This window comes from Canis lupus, chromosome 31 (assembly GCF_011100685.1).
Source record: "Canis lupus familiaris isolate Mischka breed German Shepherd chromosome 31, alternate assembly UU_Cfam_GSD_1.0, whole genome shotgun sequence".
NCBI classification, from domain to species: domain Eukaryota; kingdom Metazoa; phylum Chordata; class Mammalia; order Carnivora; family Canidae; genus Canis; species Canis lupus.
In genome coordinates, this window is record NC_049252.1 from 25799265 (window position 1) to 25825306 (window position 26042).

Sequence of the window (26042 nt, forward strand, 5' to 3'; positions counted from 1 at the left end):
TCAGACTGAGGGTTGATGGAGGGAAGGTGGGCAGGGGGATGGGTTAAACAGGTGATAGGCATTAACGACTTCACTTGTTGTGATGAGCACCAGATAGATGTTGTATGGAAATGTTAAATCACTGTATTGTACAGGCAGCCCGGGTGGCTCAGTGGTTTAGCACCGCTTCAGCCCAGGGTGTGATCCTGGAGACCTGAGATCAAGTCCCACGTCAGGCTCCCTACATGGAGCCTGCTTCTCCCTCTGTCTGTGTCTGTGCCCCCCCCCCCCCTCTCTGTGTCTTTCATGGATAAATAAATAAAATCTTAAAAAAAAATCACTGTATAGTACACCTGAAACTAATATCACACTATATGTTAACTAATAGGAATTTAAATAAAAACTTGAAACTACAAAAAAAATTATCATGGTATAGAGGTGAACTTAAACTATTTCTTTACATAGATAAACATAAATTATAAATGCAGGTATAGATTTAGAGGTATAGATATAATTGTATAGTTTTATACATAGATGAGTATATAGATGGTATACATAGATGACATAGATATAGATCATCTGATACCTTAGGGAAATTTACCAGACTTCAATAAGTGAAGAAATAACAAAATCCAAACTATATGCCAGGTAGTAGAATTCACTTTAGAAATAAAAAGATAGATTTAAAATTTTAAGAGAGAGAAGCATATTAAAAGAACCAAGTAGAGGGATGCCTGGGTGACTCAGTCTGCTAAGTGTCCAACTCTTGATTTTGGCTAGGGTCTTGATCTCAGGGTCATGAGATCCTCCTTCTCTCTCTCAAAATTTTCCCTCTTCCTCTGCCCCTCCCTCCACCTCTGCTCATGCTTGCTCTCCCTAAAAAAAAAAAAAAAAAAAAAAAAAAAAAAATTCAATAAGTTAAATGTAAATTGTTGAATGGATTGAAAATACATTATACATAGCTTGAGAGACAATTAGAGATTGTTATGGAGAACATATTTAAACTAACAAAGAGAATATATTGGCGTCAAACTGATGAACAAAAAAGAAGAGACAAATTTAAAGCAATAGTAAGATTGACAGCTGAATTCTAAACAGAAAAAGGAAAGTAGGAAGACATATATTCTCAAATTTCTGAAGAAAGAAAACTTTAGAGTACTTGACTAATGAGTATATATTTCAAAAATGAGGAGGGGGCACCTGGGTGGTTTAGTTGACTATCTGACTCTTGATTTTGGCACAGGTCATGATCTCAAGGTCATGGGATCAAGCCTGGAGTCGGGCTCTGGGCTGGGCATGGAGCCTGCTTGGGATTCTCTCTCTGTGCCTCCCCACTGCCTTGCTCCCTTTAAAAAAAAAAAAAAAAAGGAGAAATGTAGACATTTTCAGATAATCAAAACTGTAAATAATGAGTTACTAGCCTTTCATACCTAAAATATATAATAGAAATTATATATAGTCAGAAGCAAAATAATCCCAGAACATAGAAAAATATGTAAGAAGAAATGAAGAGTAAACAAAAGATATATATATATATATATATCTTTATGTATAATTAAAAATGTAGAGTAAATTGGTCATATATATAATTATTACAATATATAATAAAATATACATATATTGGGTAAATTTAAACAAATTTTGGTCATAAAAACATGGAGGCAAATATATATCAATATGCATAAGCATACATGAAATTGCATTACAGAAAATCCTAACATAGTAGTACCTGACTTGGGATAAGGATAATTGACCTCAAGCTTTCTGACATTCTTGCACTGAACTAGAAATAGTAAAAGTATTCATTTCTATTAGCAAGTCAACAAGGCATGCTGTGAACTTTAAGGCAGTGCTGTCCAATAGAAATTTCTGTGTTGCTGAAAATATTTTTCTTCTAAAGATTTTATTTATTTATTTGAGAGAGAGAAAAAGAGAGTAAGCATGAGCAGAGGGGAGAGGGAGAGGGAGAAGCAAACCACCCCTTGAGCAGGGAGCCCAGTGTGAGACTTGATCCTAGGACCCTGGGATCATGATCTGAGCCAAAGGCAGATACTCAACCGACTGAGCCACTCAGGCACCCAAAATATTTTTGTCTGCATTTTCCAATATATGATATCCCACAGCCACATGTATCTATTTTGCACATGAAATGTGGCTAATATAACTGAGGAATAATTTTTTTTTAAGATTTTATTTATTTATTCATGAAAGACACAGAGACAGAGAGAGTAAAAGACACAGGCAGAAGGAGAAGCAGGCTCCCTGCAGGGAGCCCCATGTGGGACTCCAGGATCACACCCTGAGCCGAAGGCAGATGTTCAACCACTGAGCCACCCAGGCATCCCACAAATTTTTATTTTAACTTAATTTTAATTGGTGTAAATTGAACTTGATATATGTGGCTAGTGGCTACTCTGTTGGATGGTTGGATGGTGTGGTGTTGGGGTAACCTCTAATGAATACAAAAATAATGGATATCATCCTGGAAGGTTGACAGAATGACTGTTAAGAAATATCTTTGTATTACATCTAATAACATGATGCTTTATATCTTATAGCAAACTTTGAAGTTAGTAAAATGGAAGTAGCATTTTCTTTCTTTCTTTCTTTCTTTCTTTCTTTCTTTCTTTCTTTCTTTCTTTTTCTTTCTTTCTTTCTTTTTCTTTCTTTCTTCTTTCTTTCTTTCTTTCTTTCTTTCTTTCTTTCTTTCTTTCTTTCTGTCTTTCTTTCTTTCTTTTTCTTTCTTCTTTCTTTCTTTTTTCCTGATGTATCTTTTTACTTTCTCTGTTTCCTTATGTTCAGGAAAATCTATTTTAAGCAGAAAATAGGTTTGATTTCCAGGTGCCTATGTAGGTTAAGCATCTACTTTCAGGTCAGGTCATGATCTTAGAGTCTTGGGATTGAGCCCTGCTTCAGGCTCCCTACTCTGCGAGGAGTCTGCTTTTCCCTCTGTCCTTCCCCCCTGCTCGTGATCTCTATCTCTCAATCAAATAAATAAAATGTTTAAAAAAATAGTTTTGATTTCTAGTCCAATATGATATTCTAAGTATTTTATATAGATTATTTAGTGTATTATATTTAATTATCAATACTTTAAGATCGAGATTTCTACTTACACGTTTACTTATGTAATAGTAAATTTTCACACTTTCAGGAGTAGTAGTAAAATGATGAAAGCTATAACTTTACCCTTTTAAGTTATTATTTTATAATCTTTAAAATTTTTAGTAAGTTTTCAAGAGATTTTCGTGATCATTCTCGATTACTATTTACTTCCACCTATATATTCAGAACCACGAATCACTTTATTAGTGTTATGGACAATGAATATTTAGACAACTCACTTATATTTCACTCTTTTTTATTGTTTCTTTCAATTACAAGTTCCCCTCTGAGGTAATTGTCTTCCTAACAGAAGAAAACACTTCAGTATTTGTTTTAGCTTAGGTTTGCTTCATGTGGAGAGTTCTATAAAAGAAAGTATTTTATAGTAGAAAGATAATCTTAAAGAAGTGTAGTAGGAAAAAAGTGTTTTTACAATGAAGGAGACAATTGAAGGAAAGAATCTAAGATAAAAATATGTAATAAGAGCTGTTCTAGGAGAGTAGGATCACTGGACACATTGTAATGACAGGTTACAAAGGGACAATGTATATATGAAAGGCCATAAACTATATTGATCCAGAACCCATTTTTATTGGAATTACACAGAAATGGGAAGATCTATAGTGTCACTAGTTATCTTCTCTTACCTCAAGACTATTTGACTCTTTGGGATTTTTCTCATATGTACAAGTTGGTATCCATTGAGACTCTTTCAAATTAGTCTTACTTAGTCATTTTGCCCTTAAATACTTGTCCTGATTCATCTCTGTGATCCACCATGTTTCTCGATCAATTTGTCTTATCTATTTTCCCTTTTCCATTGGATTTGAGAGGCAATATGTAATATAATGTAATATATGTAAATGAATTTTAGGGGAAGAAATAAATTTACAAAAAGAAAATCATTGGTGACAAATAGGGTGCCTCTATTCCACTGGGGAAAAAAAAAAGACTTAATCTCAATCTCTGTCTTTAGATCTAAGCATTTCCTCAGCCAACATAGGGGCAAAGGCAAAATGAGTCTCATCCAAGGAGAAGAGTAGGGGCTTTTCTGGCCATGATTAGCTGTCATTAATGACATACAGTCATAGCATTTCTGACTTTGGAATAGTTCGTTGGCTTGGTGCTATAACAACATGATGAATTCTGTAAGTATGAGATGGAAGGAATCATCTGCAATTACAGAAAATATCATTGAATTACACATATGGAATGAGAGATTCCAAGTGTGGGAAAGGCAACTGTAAAAAATGCCACACCCGTGGCTGAGAGTATAAAAGTGCCCCAGTCTAGCAGATGACATTCAACATCAGAATCTTCTCACCGTCAGTCAGCTGAACTCACATCTCCTGCCAACATGTCCTACAGCTGCTGCTCTGGAAACTTCTCCTCCCGCTCCTTTGGGGGATACCTGCGCTACCCCAGCTCCTCCTGTGGCTCATCCCACCCCAGCAACCTGGTCTACTGCACTGATGTCTGCTCTCCCAGCACCTGCCAGGTGGGCTCCTCCCTCCACAGTGGCTGTCAGGAGACCTGCTGTGAACCTACCAGCTGCCAGACATCCTGTGTGGTGTCCAGACCTTGCCCGACGTCCTGCTACCGCCCGAGGACCTCCACGCTCTGCAGTCCCTGCCAGACGACTTGCTCTGGGTCTCTGGGTTTTGGGACCAGCAGCTGCCATTCCCTGGGCTATGGATCCAGAAGCTGCTACTCAGTGGGCTGTGGATCCAAGGGTTTCAGATCCCTGGGTTCTGGAGTCTGTGGCTTCCCTTCCCTGAGCTATGGATCCAGATTCTGCCGCCCAACCTTCTTCACCTCCAGGAGCTGTCAGTCATCCTGTTACAGACCAACATGTGGATCTGGCTTCTATAGATCCACTTGTTGAGGGTCCAGACATTTTGAGCAATATGTCTAACCTCTAAACAGAGAGTTTATCATCTTTATGATCTTCAAGAAATACTATCTAGTCAACTTTCTTCCAGCCAGAAAGTATTGGCCAAAAAACTGTCCCTAGCATATATTTAATCTTATTGGATGAATTTATAGAATTAGTGGAATTAATGAAATAAATTGTGAGATAAATTAATGGTATTTATGTTAATAAACATGAACTAATGTTAATGAATTAATGGGATTCTTATTGATATACTTTACTCAAAAGAATGATGAAAACATTTATGAATATAATGTAATAAACTCATTCTGGCTTCCAAATTTTTTGCTTATTTTATTGTTAGTTTCAATTGGGTAATTTTATTTTTTCTTTTGTTTTTCTGGAGGTATTCAAGTTAATGTTTACTAAGTCTCTGGGAACAAACTCTGGAAGTCTGATAGATTGATAAACTTGAACTAATTTATTTGAGGCTTTAGACACTTTTTCCTCTAAAATTTTTTTTTTTTTTTGGAATTCTTTTTTTGCATGCATAAATTGTATATGAACAATAACCTCAGAGCAATATAGAGCATGTTTACTCCAAAGTTATATGGGACCTTCATGTTTGCTGACAAAAGGAAAAAACACATCTGATTCATCTTAGATTTGTGGACAATTGGCCTGATCAGCTAGGTAGGGACCTGGAAGGGCAAATATTAGAAAGTCGGTACAAAGAAATCTGGTTTGCAGACATGTAGATAGACACATGCAGGTGTGATCTGTGTGTTTCTTCTTTTGCATTTACCATGGAAGAGGAATGAAACAATCAAGTAGATAAAATGACTCTGCCAGTTAATGTGAGCCTACCTTTGTCAGCTGTCCTTATGATGCAGATAAGCTGAACAAGAAACCGCAGAAGCTATGGATGGGTCCATTATCATAAGCTCCTACTTACAAGGCTGATATAATTAATGCCACCTCTGAATATCCAATCTTGGCAATGGAGGCTAATGCTAAAATCCCAGCATTTTATTCCTCAAGACCAACTGGCTGCTTGGTTACAAGTTGAACGTGGTCCTCTTCTGCCCTGGAAAGGTCAGTGTTCATTCTCAAATGTATAGATATGTATTTAGAGTATGAGTTTGTTTCTTATGCTTACCTCAGCAGCACCATTATTCAGGAGTTAATGAATACCTTGTTCTACCAGCATGGATTGCTCACAATGTAGCATCCACTCAGGAAATCTGCTTCATAGTAGAGACAGTATAAGTGAGATCCACAGGTTTTATCAAAAAACCCACACCACTATGAAGCTGCCTGTCTGATGGTACATTGGATTGGTCTACTGACTGTAAAGTTGAAGTGTTAGCATGGAGGCTCTATCCTCAAAAGATTGGGCTCCAAATATCCACCTATCACTTCTAAAGACCCATTTAAGAACTTTGTGCTTCCTATTTCTGTAGCTGGAATTTTAAAGTCTGCCGCCCAAAGGCAGACTTGCTGAGGAACACATCAAGGATCTCGCTGAACTACAACTACAGCTGCTGCCTGAGCACTTTTGGCTCCTTGTTTTCAGAAACCAAAAGGAAAAAAAAAAAAAAAAAAAGGAGTTGTCATCTATCCGAGGGGAGGTGATTATGATTAGTAGAAAGTGGTAGGGTTGCTGTTACACAATGAAGGAAAGGGAAATACCTGTGAAGCTCAGTTGATCTCCTTGAATGGGTCTTGGAACCTTCCATCCACCTGTGGACATAACTTGTTGAATGCAACAACTCTAGCAAGAAAAAGGTACAGTTATCAGGATTCATATTTCTAAGGAATGAGGTTTGGGTAAGACCACCAAGAAATCCACCATGACCACCAGAGGTGGTAACTAAGGGTGAGACAAATCTCTAATGGATAGTGAAGGAGGAAGATGGTGAGCAGCAGCTGCAGCTCCAAAACCAAATGCAGGGATGTTGACCGTGTTTCATGCCACTGGCACTGCCCTTTTATAGTTCCCCTGAAAAAAGAGCCATAGCCGAGCCATGAAGAATCTCTTTCCTGACAAGTTGACCCTGAAGGTGCAACCAGTGAACTGGAACAGGTACAGATCTGCACTGGAATGCACATCACATCACTTCACAAAAGGAATGGCTGCTTGGTTGTGACAAGGGAGGCCAGAAGACAGGCTTTCTCTGCTGGCTTCTTTGGGCTCTGCCTCAGCTTTTAAGCCAAGGTTAAGTTCTCCTCGTGGCAGTTCCTGGTCAGTGACTAGAACACAGTGGTAGAATGGCTTTTTTCATTCTACTCTTACAAACTTTTTTTTCTTCTATCTGTGTCTTGGTGCTTGCTTCCTAGAGAATACAATTAGTAAATAGTATGCCTAACCTTTCTTGGAATTGTTTCCACCTAAGATTATTTTCCTTCAGCCCTCCAAAAATCTGTTAGTATTTATTTCAGTGCAAATTTATCTGACATAGTGAACCCATGGGAAATTAATACTTAGTTATTATACTATTCAAAAGAAAATGAAGAGTGATAAAAGAAGGCTATTTTATATATATATATATATATATATATATTTTTTTTTTTTTTTTTTGAAAAAAGAGAGAGGTGGGGGAGGCAGAGGAAAATGGAGAGGAAGAATCTTAAGCAGGCAGTATAGAGCCTGATGGGGGTCTTAATCTCATGACCCTGAGATCATGACCTGAGTTGAAATCAAGAGTTGCTTAACCAACTGAGCCATACAGGGACACCTATTTTATATTTTTGGAGGGAATTACAGGAAAAGAAATGACTTTGAAAATGCACAAAATTCATTCAGTCTGAGCAGTTGAGAGGCTGAGTTGTTCTAGGAGGAGGCCCCAGATTCTCTAAAAATTTGGATAATGTAAAATTAAAATATGTGATACTATTTGTTTTAAATGTCATTTAGATTAAAAGATCCATTAGGCTAAAAATAGGTAGAAGACATCATTGAAATCCTTGTCTCTTCATTTCCTTTTTCTAGATAACTACGTTGTCACCATCATCTCTGCTCCCTCTTCAAATGGTCTGAGTCAAACTTTTCTTGTGACTCCACCTCTGTTTAGTCTTTTTGAGTCTCTTTGCCTTTAAATGTTTGACTCCTTCCTATTTCTAGCCACATTCCATTATGTGTTATTTTTCTTCCTTCTATTGGATGTGAGAAGTGCTATAAAATATGTGATAGATGGAGAATAAATTTGGAGAATGTAAATCAGTGGTGACAAGTGGAATCAATCACTAGAAGTATCCTTATAAGAAATAAAGCTATGTCACTTAGCACTTGACATAGTAGAAAAGTGACAGAAAGTATCCTGGAGCAAAGCAGGAATTGATATACATGGAGTCATAGCCAGCGAGAGAAGAAGAAGCTTTCCTGGCCATAGAACTATTACTGACAAATAGTTCTGGAATTACTGAGATAGGAATGATCATTGTATTCATTGTATCCATAAGGACAACAGGTACGAAGTTAGTCAACTGCAATGACAGAGAAGGTTAATGAATTGCACAAATGCAGAAGAGGATGCACAGATGATACAGAGGACTGTATCTGTAACTGTGCCATATCAACTGATGAGTATGTAAAATATCCAGTGCACAAAATCATCTTAAAATCTCAGAATTTTCTCATGGTGACTAATCAGAACTCTTATCTCCTGCCAACACGTCCCACAGTTGCTGCTCTAGAAAATTCTCCTTCCAGTTCCTGGGGGGGCGGGGGGATGAAGTGTCCTGAGCTACCTACCCAGGCTCCTCCTGTGGCTCTTACCCCCAAAATCTGGTCTACAACACTGACCTCTGCTGTCCCAGCACCTGTCATCTGGGATCCTCTCTCTATAGTGACTGTCAGGAGACCTGCTGTGAGCCCACCAGCTGCTAAGCATCCTATGTGGTGTCCAGCCCCTATCAGACATTCTGCTACCACCCAAGGATCTCCATGCTCTGCAGTCCCTGCCAGTCAATTTATATTGTATCTATGGGCCCAACACCAGCCTCTCTCTAGGTTATGGATCGAGAAGCTGCTATTCATGGGACTGTCGATCCAGTGGTAGATTACAGTCTGTGGCTTCTCTTTCCTGAGCTATGGATCCAATTTCTGCCACCCAACCGACTTTGCTTGTAGTAGCCACCAGGGATTTGTTGCCAACCTACCTATCTATCTGGCTTCTGCTAATCAACTTGTTGAGTTCTAGTACATTTATGCAAAGCTATCAAAATGTCTACTCAGAGTTTCATCATGCTCATTATTTCCAGGGGTAACTGTCTTAAACTTTGATCACCAGTTCCTTACCCAATTTCTTTCCATCAAGCATAGTCTAACAGAGTGATTGCATCTTTCTGATTTAATGACTTATCTCTAAAACAAGTGTAATATCAGCATTATGGATGGAGTTCATGCTAATTTATTTCCTGCTCCAAATAGATAAAAAGTTAAATGATTATAATCCAATAAACTAATTTATTCTGCAATATTTTATGTTTTTGTTTATACATAATTGAGTAGAATTTTTGTTAAGTTTGATTGGACAGGTTTAAAAAAGCTCAGTATGCATCTCAGAGTAAATTTTGGAAGTCTAAAACTTGTGAATTTGATATAATTATTTTTTTAAAAAATTTTATTTATTTATTCATGAGAGACACCTAAACAGAGTCAGAGACATAGGAAGAGGGAGAAACAGGCTCCCTGCAGGGACCCAAATGCAGGACTCAATCCCCAGAGGCTGGGATCATGCCCTAAGCTGAAGGCAGATGCTAAACCTCTGAGGCACCCAGGCATTCCATGAATTTGATATAATTTCTTTGAACTATGGATATTTTTCTTATTCAAACTATAGTTATTGGGCATTCATATTTTTTTAGTTTTAGAGTCTTATGGAGAAAGTCTGAGAATTAGGATACAGTTTGAATCCTTCAAAAATGATGTGGTTTTTACCTATGTGGACAGAGGGAATGTGATTATGAAGTTGACAGATTCTTCAGGAATTCTGTGAACAAGAATGATATTTAGCCTTATATAGTTAATATAGTAAAGGAAAGAAAAACTAAAAGGCCACTCTGAAAATTCATATTAACCTTAAATGAACTCTAATGAGTTTAACTAAATCTTATTGTTAAAAATGGCCTGACTCACACATCCGTTGATATATGTCTAACATAATACACTTTTTTTTTTAATGTATGGAAAGAATGTGTGTGATTCCTTATCAATGCTTTACTAAAGCTCAAACTAAATATAGGTGAAAAAAAAAAGCACTTTATAGCAACAGACCTATTTATTTTAGACCTCACTATAAAGTTGGGGACAATATATGTTTACTCTTTTGGTAATTTTCTCAGCTTTTGCAGACCAAGTACTTAAACTTGTATAAGACTAAGATAAATAGCAGGTTACTAAGGAATAAAAACAAATTACAAAAAGACATTATCCCTAAATAGTGCTATAATCAAGGTTCAAAGAATATCTTACTCATTATTTCCTTCGACCCTCAAATAGATCTATGACAAAGACTCCTTTCAAAATTCAGGTTTGTTTGTTTAGAGGCAGAGGGAGAGGAAGAAAGAATCGTAAGCAGGCTACACACCCAGCACAGAGCCTGATGCAGGACTCTATCTCAGAACCTTGAGATTATGACCTGAGCCAAAATCAAAAGTTGGATGCTTAAACAAGTGAGCCACCCAATGCATCCAGGTTATTTTAAATAGAAGGAAATGAACACAAAGCAGATCAGAGGCTTCCTAGTCATGAAAGCCAGAATTGTCTTTCCAGATATTGCCAAATATTACCTGGGGGATAGAAGGCACAATCACTCTTAATTGAGAAATATTTATCTAAACTAGTGCATGGAGAGAAATGGAGATAAAAAATAGAGAAGGGAATTCATGCAAATATGGACCACAATGAAAAGATTTAACATACTTATATTCGGGGTCCTGAACCAAATAAGAAAAAGAATTAGAGAGAAAATATATTGGGGAGAAACTGCAAAAATTTTCCCAAAAAAGTCAGTATAGGCTGCAAACAAAAAGTTAAAGACAGAGAATACCATGCCTACATACTAGTAAATCTGATGAATACCAATGACAGAAACATTTCTAAGAAATCTGAGAAAGAAAGCTGATTTAAAAAAAAAAGTGACAATAGGACTAAGATATGAATTACTTACAAAGACGATTGAATAAAATATTCAAAATTCTGAAAGAACACAGATGCCATCCTAGAATAATATTGTGCTCAATAAATGTGTGCTTTAAAATTGAAGATAATAAAGACAACAAAAAGTTGAGAGAATATCTCAGCAGCAAAGAATTGCAAATAGGTTTTTAGTACCTAAAATAGGTACTAAAAGTTGTCTGTGAGAAAGAAAATATCTTTACCACCAATACAAAAAAGTCTGAAATTCAGATATTAGCTGCCTTCTTCTTCCACTTCTTCCTTGGTCATGGTATAGCTTCCCAGTGGATGTATTTACCATTTTTGCAGGACACAAGTAACTCCTATCTACATTGAGCAAATATAACAGAAACACTTTCTAGATAACAAATAGATAACACATTATCTGATGGCATCAGCTTTAATATTCCAACTCATGCCTTTTAAATGCCTGGTTACTTGTTAAGATGATTCATCAAAGTTGAATCCTCTGGATGGTTAATAACAAGTTGAATAGCAACTCCCATAAAATAATTATATGGGTGGCAAAAGTAGGAGCTAAAATATATAATGGAAATCTGATAGTTCCACAAACCACAGATATGAAAAAAAAATTAGGTAGAATAGAGAGATAAGAATCAAATACATATTTGGAAGCCATTATTTCCACAACTCAGAGTCAACATTTTAATTAAAAAAAATCTGTGTGTGTGTATATATATATATATATATATATATATATATACACACACATAAATATGCATAAATATATGCACATGTATATGTTTTAGAGAGAGAGGGAGAAAGAGAGAGAGAGGGAAAGAGTGAGCATGAATGGGGGAGGGGAAAGAGGGAGAAGAAGAGTCAGAATCTCCATACCCAGCGTAGAGCTCTATTCAGAGTTCCATCTCACAACCCTGAGGTCAGGACCTGAGCTGAAATCAAGAGTTGGATTCTTAATCGACTGAGCCACCCAGGTGCCTCTTTATCACTTACTCTTAAAAGTGGAATATTATGGTTTTTCTATCTCTACCTCAATATGGCATTCCAAATCTTTGAATTGGACCTGTTAGTCCTTTTATGTTTTATACATACTCATATGTATATATGCACATACATGTATACATGAGTTTATATCTACCAACCTATAATTTTCCTATTATTTTATTTTTTAATTGTTATTCTTTTCCTTTTCTGCTTTTTAAATATTAGTTAAAAACCTTAATATTCTCACTTCCCCCATTTAAGTGTAATATTTGCAGTGTTTTACTGATTTTAGAATGTCTTAGAAATTTCAATGTACATTCTTGATTTATTTCTGTTTTAATATGAATTATTATTTTACAACTTTCCTAATAATGCTAAAACCTTAGAATGCCTTATATGAAACGCATCTCTTTTTAAGCATTATTGTCCTTGTGCATTTTAATTCTACATATGTTTTAAAACCAAAAATAATTTCAATTATTCGTTTGTAAATTTGTACTCAAATGTAGTTTATGTTTACCCACACATCTACCTTTTATTTCTTCTTATATTCCCATATTTATTTCTGAGAATATTCTGTTTGTACCTAAAGAGAGTCCTATAGTATTTAGTTTAGAGAGCTCATTAGAACTAGGCATTTCTCCAAAGAGATACAATTGGCCAACAGACACATGAAAAAAATGATCAACATCACTCAGCATCAGGGAAATACAAATCAAAACCACAGTGGGATACCACTTCACACCAGTCAGAATGACTAAAATTGACAAGTCAAGAAACAACGAATGTTGGTGAGGATGTGGAGAAAGGAGAACCCTCTTACACCATTGGTGGGAATGCAAGCTGGTGAAGCCACTCTGGAAAACAGTATGGAAGTTCCTCAAAAAGTTGAAAATAGGGATCCCTGGGTGGCGCAGCGGTTTGGCGCCTGCCTTTGGCCCAGGGCGCGATCCTGGAGACCCGGGATCGAATCCCACGTCGGGCTCCCGGTGCATGGAGCCTGCTTCTCCCTCTGCCTGTGTCTCTGCCTCTCTCTCTCTCTGTGACTATCATAAATAAATAAAAATTAAAAAAAAAAAGTTGAAAATAAAGCTACTCTATGATCTAGCAATTGCCCTACCAGTTAATAACCCAAAGGATACAAACATAGTGACTCAAAGGTGCACAAGGACCCAATCCCAATGTTTATTGCAGCAATGTCCACAATAGCCAAACTATGGAAAGAGCCCAGATGTTCATCAACAGATGAATGGATAAAGAAGATATGGTATGAGATGTCTGGGTGGCTCAGTGGTTGACCATCTGCCTTTGGCTCAGGGCATGATCCTGGAGTCCAGGATTGAGTCCCACATCAGGCTCTTTGCTGGGAGTCTGCTTCTCCCTCTTCCTGTGTCTCTGCCTCTCTCTGTGTGTCTCTCATGAATAAATAAATAAAATCTTTTTTAAAAAAGAAGAAGAAGAAGATATGGGGTATTACTCAGCCATCAAAAAAGATGAACTCTTACCTTGTGCAATGACATGGGTGGAACTGGAGGGTATTAAACCAAGTGAAATAAGCCAATCAAAGACCTTATCCTATGGTTTCACTCATATGTGGAGTTTAAGAAACAATACAGGATCATAGGGGAAGGGAGGGAAAAATAAAATGAGACAATGTCAGAGAGGGAGGCAAACCATTAGAGACTCAACTATAGGAAATTAACTGAGGGTTGCTGGAGGAGAGGTGGGGGGATGATGGGCATTAAGGAGGGCATGTAATAAAATGTGCGCTGGGTTTTACATATAATTGATGAATAACTGAACTCTACATCTGAAACTAATGCTACATTATATGTTAATTAATTGCATTTAAATCAAATAAGATAAAAAAAGAAGTAGACATTCAGGTATCCTGCACTGGAATACTAATCTTAAGGAGATGGTCCAGGGAAGAAAGAAGACGATTGACAATAAGTGAGAAAAATGTGAGAGAAAAGTTGATGGTGCTGCAAGGCCCAAACAGGACTATTTCAGAAGAGCGAGATATCTATAAAGGCAGACTGTAAAAAGGTGCAATGTATTTAAAAATTCATAAGGGATCCCTGGGTGGCGCAGCGGTTTGGCGCCTGCCTTTGGCCCAGGGAGCGATCCTGGAGACCCGGGATCGAATCCCACGTCGGGCTCCCGGTGCATGGAGCCTGCTTCTCCTTCTGCCTATGTCTCTGCCTCTCTCTCTCTCTCTCTGTGTGACTATCATAAATAAATAAAAATTAAAAAAAAATTCATAAATTTCATCCTTTTGGAAGTGTTTTGATTTGAATAACATTTATATCCAACGGATTATAAATTTAAAATAAGGTAGAGAAGCCTAAATGTCTCACTCTGTCCTCTGTCACTTACTTCTTCCCTTCACCTCAATTGATAAATGCTCTTTGATTCTCTTTTCATGGGCTCAAATTGATCTCCATTTGCAATTCTGTTCCAACATACTGCTCTTATATCTTGCTTCCAAATACTTGTCCAAGGTTCCTTCTGTTCCTAGCCTCTCTCCATTCAATTTGTAACATTGTTGGGGCCTTCTTCATTGGGCATGAGATACTCTGTATTGATATTTAATACTTGGAAAATAAGTTTTGGACAAAAATGAATGGTCACAAGTAGTTTTCAATCTTTTGAAGCCTTTTTTGTCAAGTCTAAAGCTCTGCTTATAACCAAACAACCAAATTAAAAGAAAGACAGAAAAAGAAAGAAGAAAGAAAGAAGAAAGAAAGAAAAAGAAGAAAGGAAAGAAAGAAAAGAAAGAAAGAGAAAGAAAGAAAGAAGAAAGAAAGAAGAAGAAAGAAAGAAAGAAAGAAAGAAAGAAAGAAAGAAAGAAAGAAAGAAAGAAAGAAAGAGAGAGAAAGAGTCATTTAATCTCCACCCTTAGAAGGAACTCACACCCCATAAAAATGAGGGTCAGATACACATATGGCATATACCAGGAAGAAAAGGAGGGGCATTCCTGTCCAGAATGGCATGGCCATTTGCGCAAAATGACCATAGCATTTCTGACGTAAGAATAGTTCATTGGCTTTCTGTTATAACAAAATTTATTACAACCCTCATAAATACCATAGATAGGAAACTATGCAACTGCAATTACAGAAATGATGATTAAGTTAATACTATGCAAATGAAGGAGTACAAATATAGGGATGAAGCTTTTGTTGCTTTTAACATCTACGGCTGAGAGTATATAAATGCCACAGTCCAGAAGGTAGAATAAACCTCAGAATATTCTCACTGTGAATTCAGTATTTTCAGTGTTTTCTCAGCTGAACTCACATATCCTATGAATATGTCCTACAGCTGCTGCTCTGTAAACTTCTCCCGCTCCTATGAGGGACACCTGCACTACCCAGGTTCCTCCTGTGGCTCTTCTTATCCCAGCAACCTGGTCTACTGCACTGACCTCTGCTCTCCCAGCACCTGCCAGCTGGGGCTTCTCCCTCCACAGTGGCTGTCAGGAGACCTGCTCTGAGCCCACCAGCTGTAGGACACCCTGCTATCACCCAAGGACCCCTAAGCTCTGCAGTCCCTCCTGGATGACTTCTGCTGGGTCCAGCTTTGGGTCTAGAAGCTGCTGTTCTCTGGGCTATGGACCTAGAAGCTGCTACTCACTTAGCTGTCAGCCCAGGAGCTTCAGAACCCTGCATTATAGAATCTGTGTCTTCCCTGCATTGGGCTGTGAATCCAGATTATGCTACCCAAATTATTTTGGTTTTTGGAATCTCCAGCTATTTTTCTACGAGCCAATCTATGGATCTGGCTTCTACAGAATAACTTGTTGAACGTCCAGATCTTTTTGCTGAATGTTAACTATTTTATTGTCACAAGAAACAACGCTCTTTAAGGTGTCCAAAGATTAATTGCTCACCCACTCTATGACCACCTAGTTTAGGTTTCAGATTGGTTCTTGCAAAATGTAAAATTAAGCAATTAACCTAAGTTTTAAATCATATAGCTGCATTGGTAATGGAAATTGTTTAATTATTACATAACCTTCAATTTTTTAAAGAAATCTAATTATTTTAAGTAAATAAACATATTGAACTTGGCCTCTGTATATATTGTTTTTATTATTTATTACATATTTATTGACTAGGAATTTATTTTAGTATTATTGGGTATATACATGTACAGACATATATTATGTATATATTTATACAAGATTAATTTGTTTCACAAAGTAAGCTTTGAATTCTTAGAGGTTGGGGAATTTGAAATAAAATTTTCATCTTTAGTTGTTTTCTATTTATATAAATCTTGTATAAAGAAATGTCTCAAGAACTAGGAAAGCCCAATCCTTTATATCATGTGAATCCTTGCATCTCTCATCATAGGAGAAGAAAAGTACAAAAGTTGGTGGATATATATGAAGTGCAGAAAAAAAATAATAAAATATAGATATACTGGTAGGTTTGCACATAAAACAAAAATTAAATATAAATCTAACTTGTGGCTTTATATTTTTAGAAAATACTAAATATAAAGCTTGAATAACATCCATTAAACTCATCTAATGTTGGCTGGGAAAAGTAGCCAAACCTTTGAATCCCAAGAGAATGTTTCGATGGAATTCATTTCTTTATGGTATATAAGAAGGAAGCCAATTATCCTTGCTGTAAAGATTTTTGGTTCAAAATATGTGAATATTTCCTCTGTGTTCTCCAGTGATTCAAACTACAAATGCCTGAGAACCACAGTCTTTATGTTGGTGAAAAATGGAGATTATCTATTTACTTATTTAACTTAATATTTTGGGGGGTATATTTTTTATTGGAGTTCAATTTGCCAACATATAGCATAACACCCAGTGCTCATCCCATCAAATGCCCCCCTCAGTGCCTGTCATCCTGTCACCCCAACCCCCCACCCACCTCCCTTTCCACTATCCGTTGTTCATTTCTCAGAAGTCTCTGATGTTCTGTCACTCTCTCTGATTTTTCTGACTCTTTTCTCTCCTTTCCCCATTATTCCCTTTCACTATTTTTTATATTCCCCATATGAGTGAAACCATATAATATTTGTCCTTCTCTGATCGACTTATTTCACTCAGCATAATACCCTCCAGTTCCATCCACGATGAAGCAAATGGTGGGTATTTCTCATTTCTAATGGCTGAGTAATATTCCACTGTATACATAAACCACATCTTCTTTATCCATTCACCTGTCGATGGAAACAGAGGCTCCCTTCACAGTTTGGCTATTGTGGACATTGCTGCTATAAACATTGGGGTGAAGGTGTCTTGGTCTTTCACTGCATCTGTATCTTTGGGGTAAACACCTAGCAGTGCAATTGCTGGGTCACAGGGCAAATCTATTTTTAACTCTTTGAAGAACCTCCACACGGTTTTCCCATGTGGCTGTACCAGTTCACATTCCCACCAACAGTGCAAGAGGGTTCCCCTTCCTCTACATCCTTTCCAACATTTGTTGTTTCCTGCCTTGTTAATTTTCCCCATTCTCACTGGTGTGAGGTGGTCTCTCATTGTGGTTTTGATTTGTATTTCCCTGATGGCCAGTGATGCGGAGCATTTTCTCATGTGCTTGTTGGCCATGTGTAGGTCTTCTTCGGTGAAATTTCTGTTCATGTATTTTGCCCATTTCATGATTGGATTGTTTGTTTCTTTGCTGTTGAGTTTAATAAGTTCTTTATAGATCTTGGATACTAGCCCTTTATCTGATATGTCATTTGCAAATACCTTCTCCCATTCTGTAGGTTGTCTTTTAGTTTTGTTGACTGTTTCTTTTGCTGTGCAGAAGCTTTTTATCTTGATTAAGTCTCAATAGTTTATTTTTGCTTTTGTTTCCCTTGCCTTCATAGATGTGTCTTGCAAGAATTGCTGTGGCCAAGTTCAAAAAGGGTGTTGCCTGGGTTCTCCTCTCAGATTTTGATGGAATCTTGTCTCACATTTAGATCTTTTATCCATTTTGAGTTTATCTTTGTGTCTGGTGTAAGAGAATGGTCCAGTTTCATTCTTCTGAATGTGAATGGAAAATGGTTCTCCAACCTTTCACTTTCAGGCTGGATGTGTCCTTAGGCCTAAATGAGTCTCCTATAGACAGCAAATAGGTGGGTCTTGCTTTTTTATCCAGTCAGAAATACTGAATCTTTTGATGGGATCATTTAGCCCATTCAGGTTCAGAGTAACTATTGAAAGATATGAATTTAGTGTCATTATAATGCCTATTCAGTCCCTGTTTTTGTGGATTATTTCTTTGGGCTTCCTCTTTCTTTTACAGAGTCCCCCTTAATATTTCTTGCAGAGGTGGTTTAGTGGTCACATATTCTTTCAGTTTCTGCTTATCTTGGAAGCTCCTTATCTCTCCTTCTATTCTGAATGAGAGCCTTGCTGGATATAGTATTCTTGACTACATGTTCTTCTCATTTAGGACCCTGAATATATCCTGCCAGCCTTTTCTGGCCAGCCAGGTCTTTGTGGAGAGGTCTGCTGTTAATCTAATATTTCTCCCCATATTAGTTAGGGATCTCTTGTCTCTCACTGCTTTAAGGATCTTCTCTTTATATTTGGAATTTGCAAGTTTTACTATTAAATGTTGAGGTGTTGAACAGTTTTTATTGATTGGGGGGGAACCTCTCTATCTTCTGAATCTGAATGCCTGATTTTCCCTCCCCAAAGTAGGGGAGTTCTCAGCTTTGTTCATATATGCTTTCTGGCCCTCTGGCCCTTTAGTGTTTTCTGGAACCCCAATTATATGTAGATTCTTCCTTCTGAGGCTATCATTTGTTTCCCTTAACCTTTCCTCATGGTCTTTTGTTTTTCTCTTTTTTCCTCAGCGTTCCTCCTTGCCATCAACTTGTCTTCTATGTCACTCACTCTTTCTTTCACCTTATTAACCCTCATCGTTAGGACCTCCAGTTTGGATTGTATCTCATTTAATTGATTTTTAATTTTGGCCTGATTAGATCTAAATTCTGCAGTCATGAAGTCTCTTGAATCCTTTATGCTTTTTTTCCAGAGCCACGAGTAGCTTTATAATTGTGGTTCTGAATTGGGTTTCTGACATTGAATTGTAATCCAAATTCTGTAACTCTGTGGGAGAGAGTACTGTTTCTGATTCTTTCTTTTGTGGTAAGTTCTTCCTTCTAGTCATTTTGGTCAGTGTAGAGTGGCTGTGTTAGTGGGTTGAGTTAGGAATATCAAGCACGAGCTAAGCAAATTTCACCCTAGATGATTCTGCTGAGGTCAGAGACCAGAAATTGAAAACAAAGATCAGAATGAAATAAAACAAAGAACCACTAAAGTGAAAAACAAATTTTAAAACAAAGTAGTAAAAAATAAAAGGTGAAGAATCCCAAAAAAGAAAAAAAAAAGAGAAAACAAAAAATAAAAAGAAGAGAAAAAAGCAAAAGTAAAGGGGAAAAAAGAGAAAAAAGGAAAAAAGAAAAAAAGAGAAGAAAAAAAAGAGGAAGGGACTGGGAGATGGTGATACTGAAGAAGTTGAGGTGGAGGGAGAATGTAAACTACCTGAGGGGTCCTAGAGGGTTATCCTCTTGGTTCTGAGTGTATTAAGTTCTGTATGTTAGAAGATGCTCAGTTCCAAATCTTTATAAACCAGCAATGCTTGTAGAAAGCCCCAACATTGACCATCAAAACATAAACGAGATAAGGAGTGGGAGAATGGGAATGAAGAGAGAGTATAATCTCCCCCAAATGAACCAGCATGGTATACCACTTGGCTCTGGGTGCATCCTGGTCATCCTGGGTTTTAGAAGGTATTAACTTCCACCATTATAGAACAAAATGAGGCAGAGGAAACAAAAGACACAAAACAAAAAAACATATTTTGTATATCTCTCAAAATTAAATTGAGTATGTTGAAGGGATTCCAGAAGTGGAAAATATATCTAAGACATGTAATTGTAGAAACATGAAAGTCAAAAAGGAAGAAACTTGCTAAAAGTGAAGACTCTTCTCTCTGTCACATTCCAGCTATTCTTTTTTTAAATCTCAGGTAGAATTCACAGGTGTTCAGGATGATTTGAAAGTTACCTAGGTAAGTTGAGGGGGGTTCAGGTGAGTTGAGGACCCCTACTCTTCTGCCATCTTGCTCCACCCTCAGAGATCCTTTATTTTTTATTTTTTTTATAGATGTGCTAATCTTTTACAGGCCATGTATTCCAGAAAACAATACGTTGCTATTTGAGATACAGTTTGATAAAAGAGATAAATCTAATAAAAAAGAATAACCTTTGTGTTGAGATAAATAATGTTCAAATAATTATTTTAATGATAAAAAATGTTCAAATACATTTTCAAGTCATTATTTCTTTAGAATCTTAAGCAGCATTCTGGGGTTGGGGGCGTATTTTATGTGCTATGTGCTATGTACTAAATTTCTTTTAAACATGAGGCAATGGAAGCTTAAAGTGAGTCAAGGACTGGCCAAAGATCCCAGTTTTATAGAGAAATCAATGTTCACAATTTCCTGAAAGAGGCTACCATGAAAAGCAAAAACAGAAATAATAGAGGGTGGAATAGAGGAGGTTCAGAAAAATAAAATGGAACGAACAAAGCAGAGCAGCATAAAGTTAGCTAGTTTGTATAGGGAACATTTGAACAGTTAATTTACAATGAAGGGAGGGTTTATTTGGCAAATAGGGCTAGATATTAATAACAGCTGCATATTACCCCATCATCTTGAAGTCTGATTAGTGAATGACAATAATCCTAAATTGCATATTCACCTATTAAATTTACTAGAATATATTTCTAGTGATAACCCTCTAGTTTCCTTGTCTATTCTAAATAATTTTGTATATATCACAAAATAAATATTCTTATTAGCCATTCTCATATATAGAAACGTAACATGATATTTATACCAAATATAACTTTGACAGCATCAGACTAGATAGTTTAAATGATTTCTATGAATAAGAACCTTGGTAAAGCTTGATAAAATAATCTATGCACAAACTCTAGAGCACTATCAGCTCATAATTGCTAGATCAAAATTAAGACAAGTTTTAAGTAAAAATAAAGGGATGCCTGGGTGGCTCAGTGGTTGAATGCCAACCTTTGGCTCAGGGTGTGATCTTGGGGCCCTGGGATCGAGTCCTGCATTGGGTTCCCCACAGGGAGCCTGCTTCTCCTTCTGCCTATGTCTTCCCTCTCTCTCTGTATCTCTCATGAATAAATAAATAAAACCTTAAAAAATTAGGACAAGTTTCAAGTAAAAAAAAAAAAATGTTGGTATTTGGGCTACTTGTCTTCCTGACTTGTCCACTGATTCCAAAAATTTTAATAGTCTCCTAGTGTGAGTGAATAGAATCAGATTCCAGAGTCTTTTTTTTTAAGACTATTTATGAATTTATTTATTTATTTGAGAGAGAGGGTGCCCAGAAGAAGGGCAGAGGGGCAGAGGGAATAGGAGAGAGACAACCCCAAAGCAGACTCCCCACTGAGCATGGAGCCTGCCCTTGGCTTCATCTCAGGATCCCAAGATCTTGAAATGAGTTAAAGTCAGATACTTAACCAACTGAGCCACCCAGGTGCCCCACGGCCTTTTTTCTAAGGAGCTTGGAATACAGGCAAACATTCTAGACTAATTTTAAAGACTCTACTAGAATTTTATGAGTAAGTGAACATAGAATGTGCTTCATAGGAACTGAAGTCAACTACCAAACTGCATCATTCTTGATATGTGTTAGTAATCTTACTACAAGTTGGTAAAACCAGGGTAAATTCCTGTGCAAATAGAATCATTAGAGCCTCAAATTACCGATGGTAATTGATAAAAAATTACCAATGATACAAAAACACAAAACAAGACAAAACCAAGAGACAACATGGAGTACAAACAGACAGGATATCCAGATAATGTACATATTAGAAATGTACAGAAAAATAATTGTGGTTATTACTTTTAAGAAATTAAAGACAGACGAGATCGGGCACGTTCAGGGTGGTATGGCTGGTGAATGGGTGACGGGCACTGAGGGGGGCACTTGACGGGATGAGCACTGGGTGTTATTCTGTATGTTGGTAAATTGAACACCAATAAAAAATAAATTTATTAAAAAAAAAGAAAGACAAAGTTTAAGAATTTTGACAGGAGTGCAAGAATATATGAAAATGAACATGAAAATAATAAAAATGTAAAACACAATGACTAAAATGAAGGAAACTCAAATGAATTCAAGGTAAACTGAAAGAATCTGAAGCTATGGGCCAGCTTCCCCTCAGCTGAAATATAGATTATACTAATGAGCTTAGATCATAGTGGCAATATATCTGGTGGAAGTATAGGGAATGTGGAGATATATTGAAGCTGATTTAAACTGGGGACAGTCCTGCTTGACTCAATTCTTTAGGGAATCTTACTGTTAAACCCTTTGCCTTTCTAACATGCAGAAGGAAGGACTTATATTCTCCAGAAAACAATAAATCAATATATTTGTATATGTATGTTTTTGTGTATAAATGTGTATTGATCATATAATCATGTGTTTACACATGATTATAACTCTGTGTACTTATAAATATTTATATTTCAAAATCCACTAATTTTTGTTTACACAAACAAAAACAGTTTACAGTTCAATGAAACTTCAAAGTGTGTAAATGTTACCTGATCAAAACAATCAATAGAAGCGAATTCATATTTACTACAAATATTAGACCTAGTTGGCACAGACTTTAAAAGGACTATGATGAGTATGTAAATAATTTAAGAAAAAGAGGATATAATGAATAAGTATATGGGAAATTTTAAGAGATGGAAATAATTGAAGAAAAACCTAATGGATATCCTTAGAAAGTTAGACATAAAATTAAGTTAAAGACTTAAAATAAGGTTAAGAGAATATTTGACAAAACAGAAACAAGGATAAGTGAACCTGAAAATAGATTTTTAAAAAATATGTTATCTAATCTAAACTACACAGAGAAATAAAGACTGGGGAAAAAAGATGGATTAAAGATTTGGAAACTTGTTCAAAAACATCAAGCAATCTAAAAAAAAAAAAAAATGTAAGAAAAGTCCTAGGGGGAAAAAAAAAAAAAGACTATAGTAAAAACTTTTGTACATTTGATTAACAACAACAGAAAGCCAAGAACAAACAAATCAATAAAACCTCCAACTCAAAAATCCAAGATCTTAGGGTACTTGAATCAGAAGAAATCCACATTTAGGCACATTGTAGTGAATTGATTGAAAGCAAAGATAAAAAGAAAATCTTAAAGTAGCTAGAGGAAAAAAGAGACATTAGTTATGGAGAATAGTAATAAGAAATACAGCTAATGTTAACACCAGAATGATAATTTTAAAAGGCTGAATAGAAAAAAATATATATTCAGCCTCCTAGAATTTTATATTTTATTTTATCACAAAGAATGCCAGTCTTTGTGATAGAATTTATTTCAAAGATTTTTCTACCCAAAATGAAATTCACATGATTTACATGTAATAAGCTCTGTAATCCAAAATGATGTGATGGTCTCTTATCTGCTTATTTTCTACCTTTGGTTTGTTGTGTATTTGTGAAATTAAAATGATAGATTATATTTTTCTGTAAATGGACCTTGAAAACTTGTCTGTGCAAGGTCTTAACTGATATCTTTAGGGTTTTAATTATCTTAAAGCAGTAATTTCCTGGAAGTTCATAGTTTGAAGGTACTAGTATCTCTAATGATAAATCTCAGGAGCAGAGGAAAGTGGAATTCACTCAATGAACAACTGACCATGTGTCTATGCTGACAGAATGAGGAACTTAATAAGTTGACACATATACCAGGAATCTAGAAAACAAAGAAATAAGTTAGTTTATATGATTTGGTCCATCAAAAAAAAAAAAAGTAAATAGAAAACTACTATGCATTTGAAAATTGAGAGAAAAAGGCCTATGAGCTTTAAGGAACTAGAATTGAATTTTCCTCATTTTGGTTAAAAGTGTCTGAATTTTGCATTCAAACAATCAGTTTCTAGCCTGATTCATTTCTCTGAGTCTGTATAAGGAGATAATCACTGAAGCTAGGTGGAAAGGGTCCAGATTCAGAAGACATGGTTCCATCTTGGTGCCTTCCCAAATGAGCTTCTAGAGCAGCCTATATGTCTGTTTCAATTGTATCTCAATATGTAATTGTATACTCTTTGATTTTTGTATGATTCCTTTCTAAACTTTTGTAAATACAATATTTCAGGAAATGATAAGATGTTAAAAATAGGGCTTACTGCAAATGTGCTAAACATAAAAATAAAATGATATCTTTGTGTTAAGCCAGGGTATATATAAAGAAGTTTTCTGCACATTATACACACAAGCATACCAGTGTGGAACTCACTCATTATATTCTAAGGTCCTTTTTGCATATGAGAAAATATAAGCTCAAACAGAATCATAGGCTTGTCAAAGGTGCCATTTCTTTAAGAAAATAAAATGTCCCACTAAATGCATTAATATGCATTAAATATCAGATACATAAGTGACTGTATAGATCACCAAGTTAAACTTATTATATAGGCATGGATCTTGAGATCTAGAAGAGTTATTTTCTAGATCTCACAGAGAGTTAATGGTAAAGCTAAGGGTAGACCCCTGGTTCCTAAGTTCATTTTAATGCAATTTCAATTGTGTCATGTGATCTTATCTTCTGTCTTCTCCAGTCATCCTTCTTCCTTCTTCTGTTCCCCATTGTCGTCATGAGTTTCTGGAACCCAATCTTCTCTTATTCTCTTATAAGGACACCAGCCATGTTGGATTAGAGCCCACCCATATAACCTCATCTTACCTTAATTACCTCTTTAAGATCCCATTTCCAAATACAATCACATTCTGAGATACTGTGGGTTAGGACTCCAACCTAAGAATGTTGGGGTGGGGGGACACAAGTCAGCTCACCCATTTGGTCAATGTTGTAATCATTCAAGACCATGAGGTGACAAATATAAGACTCAAAGTCGTCATGTTGAGGAGAGTGGAGTAGAAGAGTTGAAAAACTCATCACCATTGCCATTAGGTAGCTTGAGAAATTACCATGATTTCTAGATTGTTACTGGGAAATCTTAAAGGAATTGTAATTATGAGATAAAATACAAAAAAAAAAAAAACAACATTTGGCTTTCCCTGACAGAAATAGAAGTGGCAATGCTCAGTACTCCTCTATGCACTTATTTTTATTACATTTACCATGATTTTTGAAAATCAAATAATACAAATGATCCCCACATACACATTTCCACATGTGGGCCAGTCATTTTAGAGATCTGGACCATAGACAAAATAGAATTAACATGGAAGATTACTTTTTGACTAAATTGGAGCGATCTCTAATGATTAAAAAATTATCTGATTAAAAATGTAAAAGTGGTTCTCTGGCCCAAGGAAATATTCTAGCTAAAAAAGCAAACAACCAGGCAGCCCTGGTGGCTCAGCAGTTTAGCGCTGCCTTGAGCCCAGGGCCTGATCCTGGAGACCCGGGATCAGGTCCCATGTCAGACTCCCTGCATAGAGCTTGCTTCTCCCTCTGCCTGTGTCTCTGCCTCTCCCTCTCTCTCTCTCTCTCTCTGTGACTCTCATGAATAAATAAATAAAATATTAAAAATATATATTAAAAAAAAAAAAGCAAACAGGCTTTTAAAGACCATCCGGGACTGATTTGATAGTCATTACACCTCAATATAATGAAATACACACAACCCCCGATTACAATGTTGGAGATAGAAATTTGTAACATCACAACTGATACTGAAGTTAGATACAATGTCTCATTTAAGGATATCAGCATGAAAGTATAAAAACTATCATTACATCTTTTTTTTTTTTAATTTTTATTTATTTATGATAGTCACACAGAGAGAGAGAGAGGCAGAGACACAGGCAGAGGGAGAAGCAGGCTCCATGCACCGGGAGCCCGATGTGGGATTCGATCCCGGGTCTCCAGGATCGCGC

The 26042-nt window shown here is 36.4% G+C and overlaps 1 protein-coding gene across 2 annotated transcripts; it reads left to right on the forward strand.

The window, feature by feature from the left end:
• The first annotated feature begins 4395 nt into the window (after nucleotides 1-4395).
• Nucleotides 4396-8806, forward strand: LOC100686265 (keratin-associated protein 13-1-like). 2 transcript variants are annotated; one of them, XM_038581125.1, is made up of 2 exons: nucleotides 4442-4557; nucleotides 8761-8806. In XM_038581125.1, exons 1-2 carry the CDS (start codon nucleotides 4442-4444, stop codon nucleotides 8804-8806), a joined length of 162 nt encoding a protein of 53 aa, XP_038437053.1. The 2 variants fall into 2 exon arrangements, with proteins under 2 accessions (XP_038437054.1, XP_038437053.1); XM_038581126.1 differs by lacking the exon at nucleotides 8761-8806 and having other exon boundaries at nucleotides 4396-5027.
• The last annotated feature ends 17236 nt before the right edge of the window (nucleotides 8807-26042 follow it).

What these genes read in the sequence shown, in the direction of transcription:
- LOC100686265 (XM_038581126.1), top strand. Translation starts at nt 4,442, where the DNA reads ATGTCCTACAGCTGCTGCTCTGGAAACTTCTCCTCCCGCTCCTTTGGG.